General features: G+C 42.7%; 1 protein-coding gene across 4 annotated transcripts in view; it reads right to left on the reverse strand.

Annotated features, from left to right (window-relative positions):
• Positions 1–10621: 10621 nt before the first annotated feature.
• The window catches only part of SLX4IP (SLX4 interacting protein), a 195668-nt gene continuing 187598 nt past the window's right edge, over positions 10622–18691 (reverse strand). For all 4 annotated transcript variants that reach the window (XM_074406237.1, XM_074406238.1, XM_074406236.1 and 1 more), the window contains 2 exons: positions 15656–15756; positions 10622–14411 (listed from right to left, as the gene is read on the reverse strand). In XM_074406237.1, the coding sequence (XP_074262338.1) occupies positions 13691–14411; positions 15656–15756 (822 nt within the window). In that variant the 3' untranslated portion in view covers positions 10622–13690. The remainder of the gene's footprint in view (positions 14412–15655; positions 15757–18691) is intronic.

Genomic DNA, 18691 nt, shown 5'->3' on the forward strand with positions numbered 1-18691 from the left:
AACACTGTTTTGGCTCGTTGGGGAGGTAGCCTGAAGGACCTGGACAGCGAAGAGTCTAGGTTTCCATGACATCTCCCTGCCCTAGAGTAGCTCTGCTTTGCCACTCATGTCTGCCAGTAGACAGCTGGTTTCTGCAAGGTGGGCTCAAAGGGAGGGAGAAGTGTAGACTCTACTAGCCAGGATACATTTTGCAGTACTGGAGTCAAACACAGTTCGGGAACAATACCTTGTCCTGGTGGTTTATAAACTTGGATTCTGCAGGACCCCAGAATTCCTTGGGTAGCTGCCAAATGCTGCTGTGCCAAGAAAAAAAAAAAAAAGTTGAACGAACCTTTGCAATTCTTTATACCAGGAGGGAAGGGATCTTGGGATTCATGGGTGTCATCTTATCTCACCTTCTGTCTGGGACAGCCTTGGTATTGGGAGGGCATAGATCAGGCTCTTCTGGACATGGCTCAGTGCTAGGACTTTAATTGTGAAGGGTGGCTTTTCCCCTTCCTTCAGAAAGAAGGAAGCAAGGAGGCAATGGTGCTCTGGTTATTGTGGGGTTAGGGAAGTAGAGAGGAAGGGACTCGGTGCCTTTACCATTCATTCATTCCTCATGAATGCTCTGGACACTCTTTAAAGGGGCCCTGGAAGAAACAATTTTCAGTCCAGAAACTTGACTAACTAGAATTCTAGCATTAGAATATACCATGAAACTCCAGGAAAGAACACTTAAAGTTGGTGTTTTTAGGATGGGAAGCCCTGTCCTGAGATTCTAGACTTACATGATATAAAATTTGAGGGTAAAGATGTATCTTAATTGACTAAAAGCCAAAGGAGACTGATGAATTGCGAGAGGGTTTACAATTTTAAGATGCAGATTCCCAGGCCTGATCCACGACCCTATTAGATCAGACGCACCAGAAGTGGAGTCTGGGAATACGAATTTTTGACCAGCTCACTCTTCCTCCTCCACTGATGCACAGTAAAAATTGGGAGCAACTCTGCTAAAGTACTACAGTACCAGCTCTTTGTTAATTATAATGTTTTTCCTCCTTGTTAAACTGAATTAAATAGCCTGGAAGACAGTTTGTTGCTAAATTGCCACCTGACATCATTTTTAAGTAAAATAATTACACTGCCCCTTAAGCAAGTTGTGGTCTAAGTGCTTCATGCCTATTAGCTGATCTGAGGGGTCAGTGAGTCAAAATTAACTTATTTAGTAATATTTCTTAGGTAGCAAGGAGCCAAATGGGCCAGAGCGTGGGTTTCCCACCTTTCTAAATGGCTTACACCTGTCTGCTCCATAGTGAGCAAGTGTGCAGCAAAAAACCAGTTGCCTTTAAAGGGAAAAACATCTTCTATAAGCCTATCAGGCTTCGAAACTTGGGCTGAGCAATGCTCCACCATTTCCGTTTCAACTGCGGGTCTCTTTTTTGCCTCTACTGGGAATGAGAAACGGGAGTTCAGAGGTTCCTGGTCTGGGAAGATGTACAAGCACATGGGTTATGGGAAGCCTCCTCCTGCTAATGTGTATTTATACTTTGTAAGCTCTGATTCATCCAAGCATTGGAACAGAAATCTGCTTCCTGAGGTTCTGTTTTTAAATAGATAGTTTGCAAAAACAACAATTATTTTTCTTAACATTTTTTTTCCACCCCACAAGCAGCTAAACATCCTGGCTCAGGGTATGTCAGCAATGCCAACAAACAGCTTGGTTATCTGGGCTAGAAGGATGCCCTGAGGCAGTTCTCTACGGTTCTAGCCCCAGAAGTCTTAAAAAACAAAGTTTAAAAACCATTAAGGCAATCTTGTTGCATCACTTCAAATCCATGAGGTATTTCAGGGTCTATTAAAAATAACGAATTTCCGTTTGTGAGCCACTGCCTTCCAATGGCTGTTAAAACTAAGAGCAGGTTGCGGGGAGTGGTGCTTGTCGGGCTGTAGTGGTATCACTGCCTGGCAGCTGAGGAGCCTAAACCCCACATGGCACCCTCTGAGATCATGTCAAAAGGGTGTGGCTCTCTTGCTTTGGACGTATATTCTGCCTATATTACTTGCTCTTGCATGCTAGGCACAACCTTCCTGGCTTAGACTGCATTTCTTTCAAGTCCAAGGTGGCTTTTACGAGTCTCAAATTATGTATCATTATGCATGGGTCCAGTATTAACCTGTGATAGGTAAGTCAGGAAAATTAACCTGGAGAATAAAGGCTCTTAAATCCAGTAAGCACCTTGAATTGAGGTCTGCCTGCTACCTTCTCCAACCCACCCCCACTGCAAATATCCACACCAGGGCACCCAAGGGTTGAGTTATCCAGAAAGCAAATGCAGATGCCAGCAACATGAAAGTAACAGCTTTGTTTTAAAGAGAAGCAATCTTGGCAGGGCTGGCGGGGCTCATCAGTGATCCCAGAGGGAAATACATGTTTGCAGCTGGCTTCCTAATCACTACTCAGGCAACCAAACAGGCTGGCCCCTTCTGTTTGGCACCTGAAGAGTGAAAAGTTGCTTTATTTTATCCTTGCCGAGATATGTGCAGTTGAAATACCTTCAGCATAGACTCACAGGATGTTAATGCAATCAAGGGCCTTACCCATCAAAGGATCTAACGCCCATTACTTTCCCGGAAGAGTAAACTGAGGCCCAGAGAGGTTCAAAGACTTGTCCGAGGTTATACAGAGAGTTAGCAACAGCCAGAACTACAACTTGGGGCTCCTGCTTCCTGGGCTGCTGTGTTTTCCGTCTCTTCTGGGAATTTGCTAGGTTTATGTCCGGATCTTGCCCTTAGTGTGATTTTCAAAGGTGAAGCCTTGGGAGATCAGCACTTCACAAAAATGGACGAAAAGGCTCAAGGGAGGTCACAGGAAGTGGCTGCTAAGACAGTGTCATTAATCTGAGCTGGTTTTGCCTAGAAAGTGACATCTGTATAAATCCAGGAGCAATAGGTGTTTTCTGCATCAAAGGCAGATTAAGCCCTAGCTCCCTTGTAGGCTGTTCCTTTGTTCTTGGGACATTTCCAATTTCCCTTTTAGTTTTTGCTTCATAGAATTAAAATGAGTTGCAGGAAAAGAGGTTCAGAAAGGAAACAGACAGCCCCACTAGGTCCTACAGCTCCATGCAGTAGGACATTTTACAGGCATCTTCAGAACAGCACTGCTGCTCACTGGGTCTGAGATGCAGGTGCCAGGGTCCTGGCCAGTGTCAAGTGATTGCAATTATCATTAGGACTCATCCCTTGTTCTCTAGCCACTCCCACTCCCTCTGGCAGCTTCCTTCCAGGTTATCACCGCAAAAACACCTGAGCATTTAACAGGACTAAAATCCAGATCACTTGAATGTGATGAAGTTCACCACGTCCAGTGTGTGACTGGGCCAGTTCAGACACACCTGAGAGCTCCTGGAACTGCCTGTGGGCAGCTCTGCTTCCTCCATCTGACATCCCCAAAAGGCTACGCCTCCACACTCCTCCACCCAGCACTGACGGATTAGCAACATCTCCCACAAATCATCCTTAACCTGTTTGTCGTGTCAGGGTAGGCCAGAATTACATTCTATGTAGAAGTTTCCTCTGCGCCAGGCACCCATACCAAGTGACTTGGAAAAACCCCATCCCCAAGACAGAAACATAAAACCTCCAAGTTCAGGACCTGAACAATCAGATGCCCTCAGAGGACTCTCACTGGCTTTGCAGTGATGTTACTTTGGAAGTATTTTTGAAAGAACTTACAACATAAAGCAGAAAGGAAGAGCGCAAATGTGATACACCATAAAGATCTGCCAAAAAAAAAAAAAAAAAAAGCGAAGGAAAAAGTGCCTCTAGTACAGTAAAGGCAGTGGGAAAGAGCCGGGAGGGACCACAACCTCTGGCTTTCTCCACCTCTACGCCCCATCATTTCTGTGCTTCCTGAGCTCTCAGCCGGACAGTGTTGGCTGCAGTGGAGTTACAAAAGAGGTCCTGAACATCTCCTGCAAAGTGTCTGGCCTCCAGGTGGGCCTGTTACTAGACTTCACTAGACTGTTACTTTCACCTGCTTGGTGTGCAAAGCCAGGCTGTGTGCTTAGTGATCAAGAGGACGCATTCTGGACTGAGATGCCTTTGATTGCAATCGCAGCTCTTCCTCCCAGCTCCTGGTTTGGAATTTTCTACCTGTGTGTTCTAACAACACAGTTTCTGGGCTTTGGGGTTTGCTAGACCTGGATTCTAGGCACGGCCATTTACTAACTTGGCAAGAAACTTGGGTAAATTTCTAAAATTCATTGTGCCTCAGTTTCCTCATATGTCACACTGACAATAAATGTGTGCCACTGTAGTATTCATGAAAAGGACTACAGGAAAAGGAAAGAACACTGCTTTCAGTATTTGCTGTAAGCAACCATTAAAAGATTAAGGAATTCAGAAAGATTCCAACTGACAGTCTACTTTCTCACCATGACACCATTGAACTGGGCCTGTAAGAGAAGAGCTAAGTGCTGCTGGATCTGGTCATAGGCAGGACTCCATGATGGCTCCCAAAGGTCCCTGGCCCCTGGTTATTCAATCAAACACTAATCCTGGTACTGCTGTGAAGGGATTTTGCAGATGTCATTAAAGTCTCAAATCTGTTAGCCTTCAAATACAGATTATCCAGGTGGGGCTGACCTAATTACAGGAGCTTTTTAAAACCAGAGAGTTTTCTCTGGCTGGTCACAGAAGGAGAAGTCAAAGAGATTCAAAGCATGAAAGTGATTCAATGCCAAGATTTCTCCATTAATGAAATGGAAGGGGTCACATGGCAAAGACCTTCAAAATGGCTTCTAGGAAATCCCCTGCCAACAGCCAGTGGGACAATGTAGATCTTAGTCCTACAAATGCAAGGAACTGAATTTTGCCAACAAGGAAGCTTGGAAGCAGACCTTTCCCTGGGTGAGCATGCAGCTGAGGATGCAGCCTGGCCGACGCCCTGATTTCAGCCTAAGAGATCCTGAGCAGAGGACCCAGTTAAGAAGTGTCAAAAACTATGAGACAGTAAATTTATGTTGTCTTAAGCCTCTCAAATTAAGGTAATTTGTTACACAAGGATGGAAAACTAATATAAACCTCTCCTAAAAAGGATCGTAGGGCTGGGTGCGGTGACTCACACCTGTAATCCCAGCACTTTGGAAGACTGAGGCGGGTGGATCACGAGGTCAGAAGTTCGAGACCAGCCTGGCCAACATGGTGAAACCCCCGTCTCTACTAAAAATACAAAAATTAGCCAGGCGTGGTGGTGGGCGCCTGTAGTCCCAGCTACTCAGGAGGCTGAGGCAGGAGAAGGGCTTGAACCTGGGAGATGGAGGTTGCGGTGAGCCGAGATCGCGCCACTGCACTCCAGCTTGGGTGATAAAGCAAGACTCCCTCTCAAAAAAAAAACCAGGGTTATTATACCAGTCTGTGTCACTTGTAGGTGTTATACTTGGTTGTGACTTTACAAACTGTTGTTGGCTTTTTCCCTAATCAATACAGAGCCGGCTCCCAGTGCAATGGAAAGAACAGTTCATTCAAGACAAGAATGAGCTACAGGACTGCACAAAAGTGGAGCCTCATTAAAATCTACAACAGTCTATAGTCTGTGTGTGTTGATAATAGCTTTCTACAGCCTGCAAATAATGAGAATAGAATACAGGGTTTTCCTCTATATCCCTCTACAGCCCCATTTTATAAAATGTGTGCCAAATGAGGGAAGCTTAGATACCTAGCCTTGGAGGACTCCAGGACACTCAAGTCTTGAGATAGTTTTCTCTCCTATGAAACAAGGTAATGTTTGACTTTGATTTTCCGGAGGTTTTCAGTGAGTTGGACATTTCAGAAATACTCTGTGTTCCCACTCCCGGCTTCCCCAGAGGCTTTCCCTACAAGGAAATTCCCTCCTTGGCTGCCGTCACTGCACAGTGGCCATTTCTTCAGCACTAAGAAGGAGCTAAATGTGAAGCCAAACTTCCTCTCCCACCATCGGCTCTATTAGGATTGGCCTTTCGTGGCAGGCAGGTGGCCTCGGCAGACATGCATAGCTGGTAGCAGAAAATTAAGGTTTCTCTAAAGTTCAGTGAGCTTTTCTAAAACATTATTAGGACCTGGAGTTAGACTTGACAAACATGCAAAACAAGAACCAAAGCTGTTTCTACAACTGGGACCCAAAGAACATGAGATTTGATAAACTGGTACCAAGAAATACTATCTTCAAGGGAAAAGAACAAGAATTTACTGCAGAAATTTCACAGATGGATGCACAGACTCCTTGTCTTTGAACCTGTGTAAAGATTTTAGTGAGATCTAGAAGGTTCTTCCCAGTGAAGATTTTTATTGGCATCAAAACAAGAACCCCAACAGCAACATAGATCCCCGACATCTCTGGCACAGAAAGCTCTGCTGCCTAGAAGTGCCTTCGGATTGATAGGGCATTTTCATGGAAGAGCCACCTGAGAATATTTTTTTCTAGATGCCCCAGGCTATGCCACAGTCAGATGGCCCACATACTGAGCAGAAGGGCACCAGGACGAGGTTCACTGGGGCAGCATTTTAAGGAGAATATACGAATAGACCAGTGGTGCTGCATCACAAGGTCCTTCTCTGGTGCTGTGACAGGAAGGTCCCTCTAGGCTCCTCCTACTGGGACACATTCCAACCACCCAGCCCAGTCTCCCACCTCCCGGCTGGAGGTTGCCCTGATTTACCATTCCACCTCTCCCTCTGACAACAGGAATGGATGTGCTGGTATTCATCCTCCCAGGCACCCACTGTGGGTTTGGGAAAGAGACTTCTGTGTTCTTCTCACCACTCAAGCGTGTGAAGGAGGGACTGAAAAGGCCCTGGGAGCCACTGGGCCTAGAAAAATTCCCAGTCAATCTATCACCTGCCTCCTCTAGAGCAGGGTCTGTCAGTCTCTCCATCATTCCTGGGGCAGGTCGCGTGGAAATGAGGGGTGTGTGTGTGCACACGTGTGTGTGTGCGCGCGCGTGCGCATGTGTGTTCCGTGTGTGTGTGTGTGTGTGTGTGTGTGTGTGTGTGTGGTGTCTAAGCACAGAACAGGACTGGTAACAGAAGTGCAGGCGAGAGGGCGTGGGAGACTGGGAACTCATTTATAAAAGCTCTTCTGCCCTAGAGCAAGTCAAACTCCCTGCTGAGGAGTTGCTTTTTCTTCCTCCCTTTTGAGTCTTGTGTGCTGAACTGACCTCTCCCCTGGCAGAGGTCAGCGCTCTGCTCACCCCGCACACACTCAGCCTTCTGGGGTTTGATCGCCTTAGAGCCTGAAGAGGAGAGAATTCTTCAGCTCTAAATTCTGAGAGAAAAGCCACAGTAAATCTCGTGAAGAAGCTGTATTTTTTTTTTTTAAAGAAATATATATACACATTATGATAAAAATCTTTTGGGAACTGTGCAGAAAACAGAAGGCAAACATAAAAACCATACATCATTATATAGCCCCCTCCCACAGCCTACTTCACTCTGAAAATAAATCAGGCTGGGTAATGAATGAGGTTTTAAGAAATGCAACTGAACTTAAAACACAAGGTCAGTGTCTCATCCTAGGTAATCCTTTGGAGGATGAGAAATTCTCCTGATTTTCCCACAGGGTTATTTCAGATGCAATTTCTGAGCCAAACTATTTTAAAAGCATTCATTCTTTCACTGCCCTGCCAAATGCTAACTTGAAATTCACATGCACTTTCAGAGAGCCTATTAATGATATTAACGATCATGATCAAAGGCAAACCCCAGAGGTTTATGTAAAATTTTGGACAATTATTTAGGTGCTTTAAGACCCATCTTCTGAACGAGGGTAACAATTTCTCAGTGTTGGTGAAGACCAGAGGTGTGTTTGGATGTGTAGGCTCTAAAGCAGCAGAACCAATGTAGAGGGGCCTTCAGAAGAAAACAAAATACATCTCTTTGTAAGATTAAAATGCATGACTGTTGACTGACAACTCGTCCCCAAAGCCATTCCTACTCATTTACTTGCAAGTAGGTGGTATTCTTCTGATTTGCAGAAAGCTCCTCTTCTAAGAATACTCAGCTGACCCTGTCTCCATTAACAGAAAACCCCTCTTCTAAAGATACTCAGCCCACCCTCCCTTTTAACATCCGCTATTTACATGCACGCTCCACATTTTTAAACAATAGTTCTTAACTATGGTGTCTCCTGAGTATCATTATTTGACGAGCTTTAAAAATCCCAACACCCAGATCAAACCTCAGGGATTCTGATTGAACTAGACTCGCAGGCGTCCCCAAACTACGGCCCTCGGGCCGCATGCGGCCCCCTGAGGCCATTTATCTGCACCTCCCTGCCCCCGCGCCCCCCGCCGCACTTCAGGAAGGGGCACCTCTTTCACTGGTGGTCAGTAAGAGGAGCACAGTATGCAGCGGCCCTCCAACGGTCTGAGGGACAGTGAACTGGCCCCCTGTGTAAAAAGTTTGGGGACGCCTGACAGAGGCTACCCAGGTAGGTGGCCAGTGTAGAAAACCATTTTCAAACAGATGGAGAAATTAATACATGAGAGGGGTATGTTTAACCCGATGCACTAAAAGCTGTGTTTGGCACTTAAACTATTAGAGATAATTTTCTTTGACAGATGAAGAAACTAAGGCCTGGGAGCTTACATGACTTGTACCAAAATACATAAAACCAATTAGTGGCAAAGCAGCAGCCTGGACCCAGAGATTGCAGCTTGCAGCCTCATGCTATTATGCAATCCCCAGATCCCAAGCCCAGCCCCCATGGACAGGGCAAGGCATCTTTCCTGTGGGTTAGGCCAGATGGCAGGCTACCATGACCAAAACACTAGGAAGAAATGAGCTATGCCTCATACACTGCGGTGGTTCTCAGCATTGCACGCACAGCTATTCCAACCTGATACTCAAATGCTTCTGAAGAGTTAGGTACAAAACTACAGAAGTTAAAAAAACAAAACACTACAGAAGTGTGCAGTACTGAAATAAAAGACAGTGTAGACAGCCCAGGACTTCATCAGTTCTGAGTAAAGATTATATCCACTTGGAAAACAGAAATGAATCAATTTGGGGAATGTCAAGATTCCTGGAAAGGAGTCAAAGTGCCGTAGTTTAATCCTGCCAAAGAGGTCTATCTTAGCTCAGAGTTGGGAGCAGAATTGGGAACAAGTCCACACTGTATGCACCCCAAAATCTTATAGGTCAATTTAATCTAAATGCTTCATGCTGGGTTATCACTGCCTAAATCTATAAGGCCAATGGTTAAATGGAAAGCTCCTTTGATTATTTTACAACGTATTCAAAACTGCAGGATTATTTCAACAAATTAAACACTTTTTTTACAAATACAGCATAATTTAAAATAGCATGTTCAGAAAAGGGCAATTTAGGTATGTATTTTTGGGGGTTAATTCACTTGTTTTTGAAGAACAAAAGCATACACACTAATTTTTTAAAACAATTTTACTGTATTCATAAAACAGTATATTTATGTCAAAATGTACTGTTTTATAAATAAAGAGTAAAATTGTTTTACTGTTTTACTCTTTATTCATAAAACCTTAGGCCTGCACAACTATTGAATTATTTAAAGAGTTTTAAACAAAACGAAATGAGAAGATAAGGAAAAAAGAGCTCTCCTGGTGACTTATTGCCATGTTTGGCTCTGATTGAAGAAAATTATTTGGGGGATCTGTCCAATTCACACCTTCTTTTCCCTGATCAAATACTTTAGAGTCAAACATACGGTTTTTTGATTTTTGCTCAAGCAAAGAATTAAAATTTTTGATAAGGAACTGTGAGGTAATACGATGTATGGTAATATTATGCTGCCAAAGGAAATATTTGAATATGATTAAATTCAAGCTCAGTGCCGGGTAGCTCTAGATAATTAAAGATAATTTTATCCATTCAAGTCTCCCCTGTTAAGCTGCACATTGACACATATTTGTTCCCTGTTTTGTTAAATAAATATGGAAACCAAATTAGAGGGAGTCCTGCAGATTTCTGAGAATTTAATTATACCCTTAAATTGCAATACCAATGATATATATGGTTAGACTTCTGTACTAGGTAATTATCTGAATTAAATTCATTTTACAACACTTAATTTATTTTGTACTAGGGAAGGCTTTTAACTATTTAAGATAAACCAATCTAATTTTGATTTTTTTACTTGCTTCAACCTGTTTCAATTCATTAATGTTTCAATAATAAGGAATGAACTCTCTTGTCTTGACAAACCAAGCATGAAAATTTTCTCATAAAAGAAGAAATTAAAATGATTTCCATATTCAAGTCACAGCACGCTGAAAAGAGAATTTTGGGTTCTTAGGAAAGCCACTGTCACCTCCAAAGGAGGGCCACTCATTACAGTTTTGTGGAAATATAGCAGGGCCTGCCAAGAAGGAATTCAAGGAAGCTGGGAATGGCGACACTATGATCCCAGGCCATTCTCTTGAGCAGAGTTTCCTTCCCTCATGCGTTCTGCCCTCGCCAAGCTCTTTTCTCAAATCAAAGGCCACTGATACGCACAACAATCCACGCTAAAATCCAAACATGACACCAAAAGCAAACAATTACACTGTGATCCCATTTCGGTCCCCAAGCTGTATCTTGAGATCTTTCAGAGATAAGCTGTATTCTCCATAAATCAAACTACAGAGAGTTTTTATGATTGTTGTTTTTTATAAAATGAAATACACTTCTATACTTCTATAGTATTAAAATAAGTGAACAAAAGAACTGCAGCACTTACTCCCCGACCCCCAAAAGCTTGCTCCTTTGCATTTTACAATTCATATGCATATCTGGATGACAGTTAAAACCTTTAGTGTCAAAGATAAGAAAATGTGAAAGAAAAATCATACAGATTGTTCCCAGATCTTTCTTGTTTATGGACACTGAAAAAAACCTCAACACCAATATATTAAGATGTCATCTGAAAGCACATGGAAGTGGCTTAGAATCCATGACACTAAGAAAGTTAGGAAAATAAAAGTTACAACATCAATCGAATTGGATCATTGACTTCTCCAAGATTGGGGTCACAGGAACTTGAATATAACTTGGGGTACCAGGTAAGTGGTTGAGTAACTTGTCCTTTTTGACTGAGAATACTGACAGTGTTTCACTTTCAGATGCCAAATTATTAAGATCATTAAGAATATCAAAACGCATACCATTCCCAACAGTGAGAACCCTTCATTTCCTACTCAATAAGCAACAATAACAACAACAAAACCCGGCATCCATTTACCCCTTTGTACTTCCAAATGTCCAAAGAATCACACAACCATTCAAATAACAAGAGATCCAGGGGTGCTTCAGACATGTGCAAGAAAAATGCTTAAAGGCAAAATTCCTCAAACACATGCCACAGTGTGGGAACTGAGAGCCATTTCCTCTGTAAACCCTGTTAAAATCCCTTTTACATGAAGGGATGTGAGGGCTGTGAGGAAGACCCCATCTATCTAACCAAAGATACTATTTTCCCTCTTAGATCACAGTAATTGTCATATCCCCAAATATAACAAACTCTAAAGCCAAGACTTTTCTTGACCGAGAATCATTCTAAGTATTAGCCCTAATCACCAAGCCCAGGTTAGCTAATGAAATAAAAACTTCTCAATACCAGAGTGACACTTCAGAGAAAGATGAGAAACAAAAAAACTTCTCAACAGAAATTTTCTCTGGTGGCTTTCCAGCTCAGATATCTCCCCCCAGTTCTGGAGCAGGCAGGGATTATTGTTCTTGTACGGATGTCATTTTAATTCGAGACTCTTTTCCAGAAAGCTGCTTCTTGGCCTATCCCCTGGGTTATTACTTGTGTCCTCCCTGTTTATAAATCGTTCTAATTGTTTCTGTTTAAGAAGATTCAGTGACACACCGTGGTCCTGTCTTCAATAAACAACACACCTAGAATACTGTTTGTTCCTAAGAGAGGGGCCTATGGTAGGCTGTGGAAATGCACATTCTACCAAGTACTGTGGAGGATTCCGCTCTGTGCAGTCCACCCCTAATGCGTAAGCAGAGTCAGCACCACTCAAGTTAGTATTCTATTGGGTTCCCTCATCGCCTACAGAATCTCTTGATTGGGTTCAGCTGGGAGCAGGAAAAAAGCCAGGAGGGACGAGGACAGGACACCAGAAGGCAGGGCTGTTTCCAGTGGGGATGGTGAGGCTGGATCATGGAACAGGGACAGGTTTCCAGGAAGGGTTTGGAATGTCAAAGTAACAGGATCTACCTCCACAGCCAGGTTCGGTGACCAAGACTGAACTTTATGACCCAAAATGGGGTCATGAAATATGGCTGCTGCTTCATGAGTCTTACCGAGTCTTAATAAGTAGGGACAGGAGATATGGGGAAGGACAGAGTGAGATGGAAGAAACCACTAATCCAGCTCAAGCATAAACCTACATTGTGCCTGTTTCTGTATTCTTTTCATTTTGTTGGGCTTTTCTGGGTGATTTTTCTGCTAACTTTAACACTTTAGGGATATACTTGGTTTTCCTTATTACTTAGGGGAGGTGCTATTTCAATGGCCCACCCCATGTTGAACAGAAAAAAAAAAAAAAGATGCATTAAATAAATGGACCTTGAACATTGTTTCCTTCCTGTTTCAGAATGAAATTGGATTAAGGAAATTTTTAGCAGGTGTCCATCCAAAATAAGTCATTGCTATAATTCACTACATGGCATTTCAGCAAACCCACCAGAGACAGTGGTAGACTATAAAGGGAAGCCTCCCGTTTTGAAATCTGAATTGCGTGTGAAGCCTTCCAACTGGAAAACTGGAAACTGGTCACTGAGTTCTCATTAGGTTTTGGTTTGTCCCAAACCAAAATCCTGGAGGTGGACGTGAGAGGAGGGACTGGGACAGGCTTGAGCCATAGGCAACAACAAGCCTCTCCAATGTCTTCCCCTCATACTGGGAAGAACTGCCCATCAACTTCAACAAGTATAGGGGTAAGTAACAGCTTTCTGGGTACCGTGGCTGCCACACTGCAGAACCCGGGAAGAGAGTGATCTATACCCCAAACCTAAGTGTTTTACAAGTTTGAGAGAGTCCAAGGGGATGCGTGTCCACATCTGCCTCCACCTGACGAGCTGGAGACCATGGCAGCCAGGCTGGAGGAAGCACCCGGGAGTGTTCCATTAGTCCAGTGGTTCTCAAACTCGAGCCTGTTTCAGAATCACCCAGAGGTAGTTACTCAGCAGGGGCAGGGCCCAATAACCACATTTCTAACACATTTCCAGACAAGGAAGCTGGTCCCAGGACCACACACAGTTCGTCCACTGCCTTACTACTCAGGCTGAGGAGTAGGGGGATGGATTGCACTCCTGGAGCTGAACGGCAGCATGGTGGTACTGTCTCTGTGTGGTCCGTTGCATACTGATGTCCCAAGAAGGGGCACATGATCAGTTTCTTCATGCAGTCCTTGCATACACTCTCCTTCCTGACAAGGTGAATGGCTCTTTGTCATAATACCAATTCTCTGAAGACAGACATAAAATGCAACGAGAAAGTAGCAATGCTGTTAGAACAAGCATATAGCCTCCTGGTTTGAAATGCTTTGACAACAAACCATAGCCACAACACAGATAACATACTTCCTATTTAAATTAATCATTCTAATTAGTTCCTTAAAAATCCCGGCATCTATACACACAGCTCTCTTGTCACAGGTTTGGCCCACTACGGTCCCCAACTCCAGCACTGCAATGCTCTTTGGTATTAGTGGCCCCTTTCATATTTCTTTCTTTTCTTGGTTGGGCTATTCTGAATTGCAGATAATCTTTCAGTGTTTGTGACTGAGCCGGTTTGCTGTGCCTGCCCTGGGTTATTTTTCATAAGATGTCTTGAGGAGAGACTTTCCACAACATGCAACTCTTCCTTAGATGTGGTTTTTGCCAAATCTTGTTTCAAAAGTAACCCTGGATCTGACAGCTCTAAAGCTGGCAAAACCCTAACAGCTTTGCTTTTTTCCACTATTATTTCTCTTGGGACTAATCGATCACTTCCAGGAGAAACTCTCTTGTGGTGGTCGAAGTCTTCCGCAGAGCTGCAGTTCCTTCGTTTCTGTTGGGTTTTGGCCACTCGTGGACTTTGTTTTGGACCTGCTGATGCTGACTCACAGCTACAGACAGGGCTCCCGCTTAGAAGCCCTGTCTGTAACCGCTCCCCAGGATGAGGTTTTTGCTGGCCGCTAGTGTCTTCTGGCTGGGTCTGATTAACTTTTTCCAGCTTTTGAACAGGAAGCCCCCAGTGGCTCTCAGCTGCCTTTATGTAATTCTTTGCTTGTCCTGTGGATTCCGATGTGGCACTGGAGGAAGCCCGACCATTATTCCTCCTCCTCGCTATCTCTGCAATCACTGAGTCACTAGATGTTTCCACAGTATCTCTTCTGGGCTGTGATTTGCTCATGACACTGCTTTTTGTTTCAGTTCTTTTCACACTGAAACAAACAAAAATGATTTTATGCTTTGTAAAGCTGTCATGGCACTGTTTTCTCCAAATTCCCTCTACCACATTTTCTTCACCCGAAAAAGCAGGCATGTATCACTACTTGCCTTCTCACCTCCTAGCAAATCTGGAAACACCCGCCACCACAAGTGTATGTTTAAATGCAGACTGAATCAAGCAAAAACCTTCACATTTTCCATTATACTAGGATACACTTGTTTATCAATCATTGGGTTAAAAATGGATTTATGATGGTGTTCACATTTTAACTAAGGCAAATAGATATTCATTTCTGATGTGAAGGGTCGGCACTGCCTATGTTTGATATACTGATTTTTTTTTTTCCCAGAAGTTGATTCAGGCTCTGTGTACACAAACGTGCACATACACATAATTTCTATTTGTGAGTAAAGAATAATCTTTTGAAATTTCTCAGGCTATTTCAAGATGTTACCCAAATACAATCACCATTTAGCTGGTGTCAGGTTTGCTGATCAAACTTACGGGAGAGGACTTAATATAATCTGAAATGTCCTGGAAGAAATTTCAGATAGCCAGCATGAAAGGCAATAAAGTACAATCGTGGAAGACAAGAAAATGTTGATATAGCTGTATATAAGCCCCTTGCTTCCTACAGCATCCACAACGAACAATGTAAACTTCACTCTGATGATAAAGTTAACTTTGAGGGGCAGGATAGAAGCTGCAGAGGGAGAAATCAGAGACTAAAGATCTTAACTTCAGCATATATTTACAGGTTTGTGAATGGCAAGAAATTTCCTCAACCACCAAAACATTGAAAGCTGAAATATTTATTTTGGCTAAACTTTAGTGTGAAAACAAATAAATATTTAATATTCATGTTCTTACTGTTGACACCAGGAGCACGAGGATTATCATAATTATACTGAAGTTGGAACAAGGATCTTAGGAAGGAATGTGTTTTTTAGATCTGTCTGTAGTTCCTCTGAAAGTGGCATGAAACACACCACCAACAGGTGCTTTTCATCTTCAAAGAACGTGTCATTAATTACTCCTTGCAACACACCTGTGAAGCAAGAACTCTATCCCCATTGTCCAGAAAGCAAGAGAGGCAGGAAGGAGGGGAGAGCAAGTCCGTGATAGAGGGGAGTCTGTGCTTCAGTTCCAAGCACTCTTTTTAATTCTAGACTTCATGTTATCTATCCATACATAGAGGCAGTCAAAATTGAGAAAAAGGAAACATATTGCACCTACATTTCTTTCAGAGCATTTCTCTGGAGCTTTGCACTGGGAGGAAGTGAACTCTCTGCACACTCAGCAAAGTAATCAGACACTCCATGGAGAACTCTTTTTGTCTACTCGAAAAGATAACAAAGGTTCAACCAGAAATCTATTAGCTGAACATGAGAGAAAACAGTTACACTCTGTCCCGATGAACACATTTATTTTTGTAAAGGCGAAATGAAACTGCTCAGTGGTAAGCTATTTTAACCTTTTTTACCTAGGACTTGCTGGTTAATTGTAACTTCTTTTGGACTCCCAATCCACACATTTCATACATTAATACGCGCCATAAACATACAAAGCTGTAATGCCAAGAATGTTGATTCCAAACCACCTGGGAACTCTTGGCCAATATCTGATATCTGTGAGGCTCAGGCTGTGACAAAAGCCCCAGAATTCCTGTGCGGGGCAGCAGCGTGCCTGTGAGCTGTTCTTACAGCAAGACCTGGTGGCACAGTGGTCTGCACCCTTATCATCCTAAGAATTCTCCATATTTTCTCTATCTGCAAAAATAAAGAATGTTTTGTAAAGCCCAATACCATAGCAACGGTCAAATCTTTTAATATTGGTATTTTGAAAACTGGAGTTTGTGATTCTTGGCTATTAGAACGCTCAGGACTTTTTTCCTTATACTAATCACCACTCTGGTTTTATGTAATTCAAAGATTATCTGCCTATCTACCCTTTTGTGTTCCCATGGAAGCATCATAAGAAAGTAATTATAAAATGTAAAAGCCTACTTGCCTTGCCAACATTAACCCACTTCATACTTTTGGAATCTCTTCTTTTGGTTATCAAGTAGGTAATCCAGACAAGGTGTTAACTCCTGTCGTTTTCTAAGACACTAAGTATTCTTCCCTATCAAATTTCAATAAAATGTTGCTACCACTAGAAACAGCTTTAGTAAGCTGTCAGTAGGTTCTTGCTTTAGACATTGGAATTAGCAGTGACCGCCCCAGAGCACCTGGTAGGTGGCAGCCATGAGTACCACGGGTTATCCTACAGGCGGAGGAAATGTGCTTTGCCTAATCACTGTCCTGAACCACTGAGGATGGGCTCTTCGCTCTCTTCAATTGTGACTATCCATCTCAGACCTGGCAGAGTGTCACTCAAAGTCATATCTGGTTATAATCCAAGTCAGTTTTAAGCTCGGGAACAGAATATTCTAGGTTTTATTGGATTTTATTGGATTATATTCTCTTTTTTTTGTTGTTTTCTAAGACTAAAATTAGTGACAGCTTAAAAGCCAAATAAGAGAAAGAGATGGAAAGAAATTGAGATTTATGTGTGAAACACTTCTAAACATGCCCTATAAGTACAGTAGATTTTCCCCTTACAACCACACCCTGTAAGTGCTGTATTTTCAGAGCTGAACAATTAACATAAGGAGCATGAGTCAGGCTTTGAACAACTCTGTGGGAACCAGAAAGCCTTTTGCTATTAGGAATGATGTAAATTCCCCAAGGCTGGAAGAAATCCACAATGGAAGGCAGACAGGGTCATAAATAACAACAATGAATACTGCATATACCACATAAAGTATGATGCTGTGATAGTGACACTCTCTTCAAATCTCATATTAAATTCAATCACTGCCTTTATTTATTTTAAAAATTCAGTTTAAAGAGTGCTATGCATTTCTTATGGGAACTTCAAAAACTCCTTTATGAAGCAGAGCAGTCAGCTCTCATCCCAAATTCCTCTGACAACAATGGAGGAAAATGTCCTTGGAAGAAAAGGGACAACAGAAGAGGTGACAGAGTGACAGGAGGAAATGTCCTGTTCAAAAAGTGTAAAATCTGTGACTTAGATTAAAAAAAAAAAAAAAAAAAGAGAAAAGAAGAAGAAAAAAAATAAGACAAGAAAGGCAAGGCGGGGTCTCTTGCTTACAAATTAAAACCACATTTGGCAATTTGTTGAAGGAGGCATATTTACATTTCTATGAAGACTGGGTGGGCAGGAAAAAAAAGATTAGACTCCCTCTTCAGCCCCTGAGCTGTCAGGTCTCATTAAAAATCTCTTATTCTAACATTTCTAGGGTCAATTCACTCCCCTTTGTCACTAAATCAGAGCCTCTGGTGCTGCTCCCTTCAGCCCCCAAACAAGTATTCCTAAGGAAGCAGCTATCACCTGGGAACAGGATTTCCTAAAGGGAGTCATACTGATTACTAATGGCTCCTCACATCTGGCATCAAAATGCAATCTGAGGCTTACCCAGAGGCACAATGCCAAGGTACAGATATATAATGTGTGCCAGGAGGGTTGCAAGTGCTTTCTGGGCTTACGAGGAGGACCCTACTACTTTTCAGATTCTGCCATGGATAATGAACCCATCATATTTTACAAAGAATGGAGGTAAACCCAACATATTCAAAGAGGCTACCAAAGAGTTGGCTATCCAAAGTCCAGAATGAGGACTCGTTCTGAGATCATGGGGACTCAGGTATTTAAAAAACAGATTAATCAACAGGATCTCTTAGGGTCTTCATAAATGATTCCTTACAACCTGGAAGCTAGCTCTTTCTTAGGCCAAGGAATAAAATTCTACAAGTATCATTCCTTGGTATAGTCCATTCCCAGCCATCTGCCTCACCACCACCTTACCTCTTATTTTGTTTTACTTTTTGGTTATACTTCGAAAATTTTTGATTCATAAGTTTTTCTCTATAAAGAGTGTCAGTACATAGTTCTAGGGCAAAACCAAACAGAAGCAGGGCAAGGCCTTGGTCTCTAGGGAGATACCCTCCCTCAGCAACCTAAGCAGTCTAGGCAGGCAACAGGGCAAGGGGTCAGGAATTTTTGCCATCTTTGGCGGTACTCTGGAGACCAGTGAATGTACCCCAAGGTTGACAATAGTCAAAGCACATGTCCCAGTACAGTATCAAGGGGAAGGCTGAACAGATGAATGAGTATGATGATAGGTGATATTACCCTAATCCTGTATGGGCTGATCTGGGTAACACATTTTAAATTCCAGGATAGAAAGGACTGTAAAGAGAGTCCCCA

The sequence above is a fragment of the Saimiri boliviensis genome, chromosome 9, assembly GCF_048565385.1.
Source record: "Saimiri boliviensis isolate mSaiBol1 chromosome 9, mSaiBol1.pri, whole genome shotgun sequence".
Classification (NCBI taxonomy): domain Eukaryota; kingdom Metazoa; phylum Chordata; class Mammalia; order Primates; family Cebidae; genus Saimiri; species Saimiri boliviensis.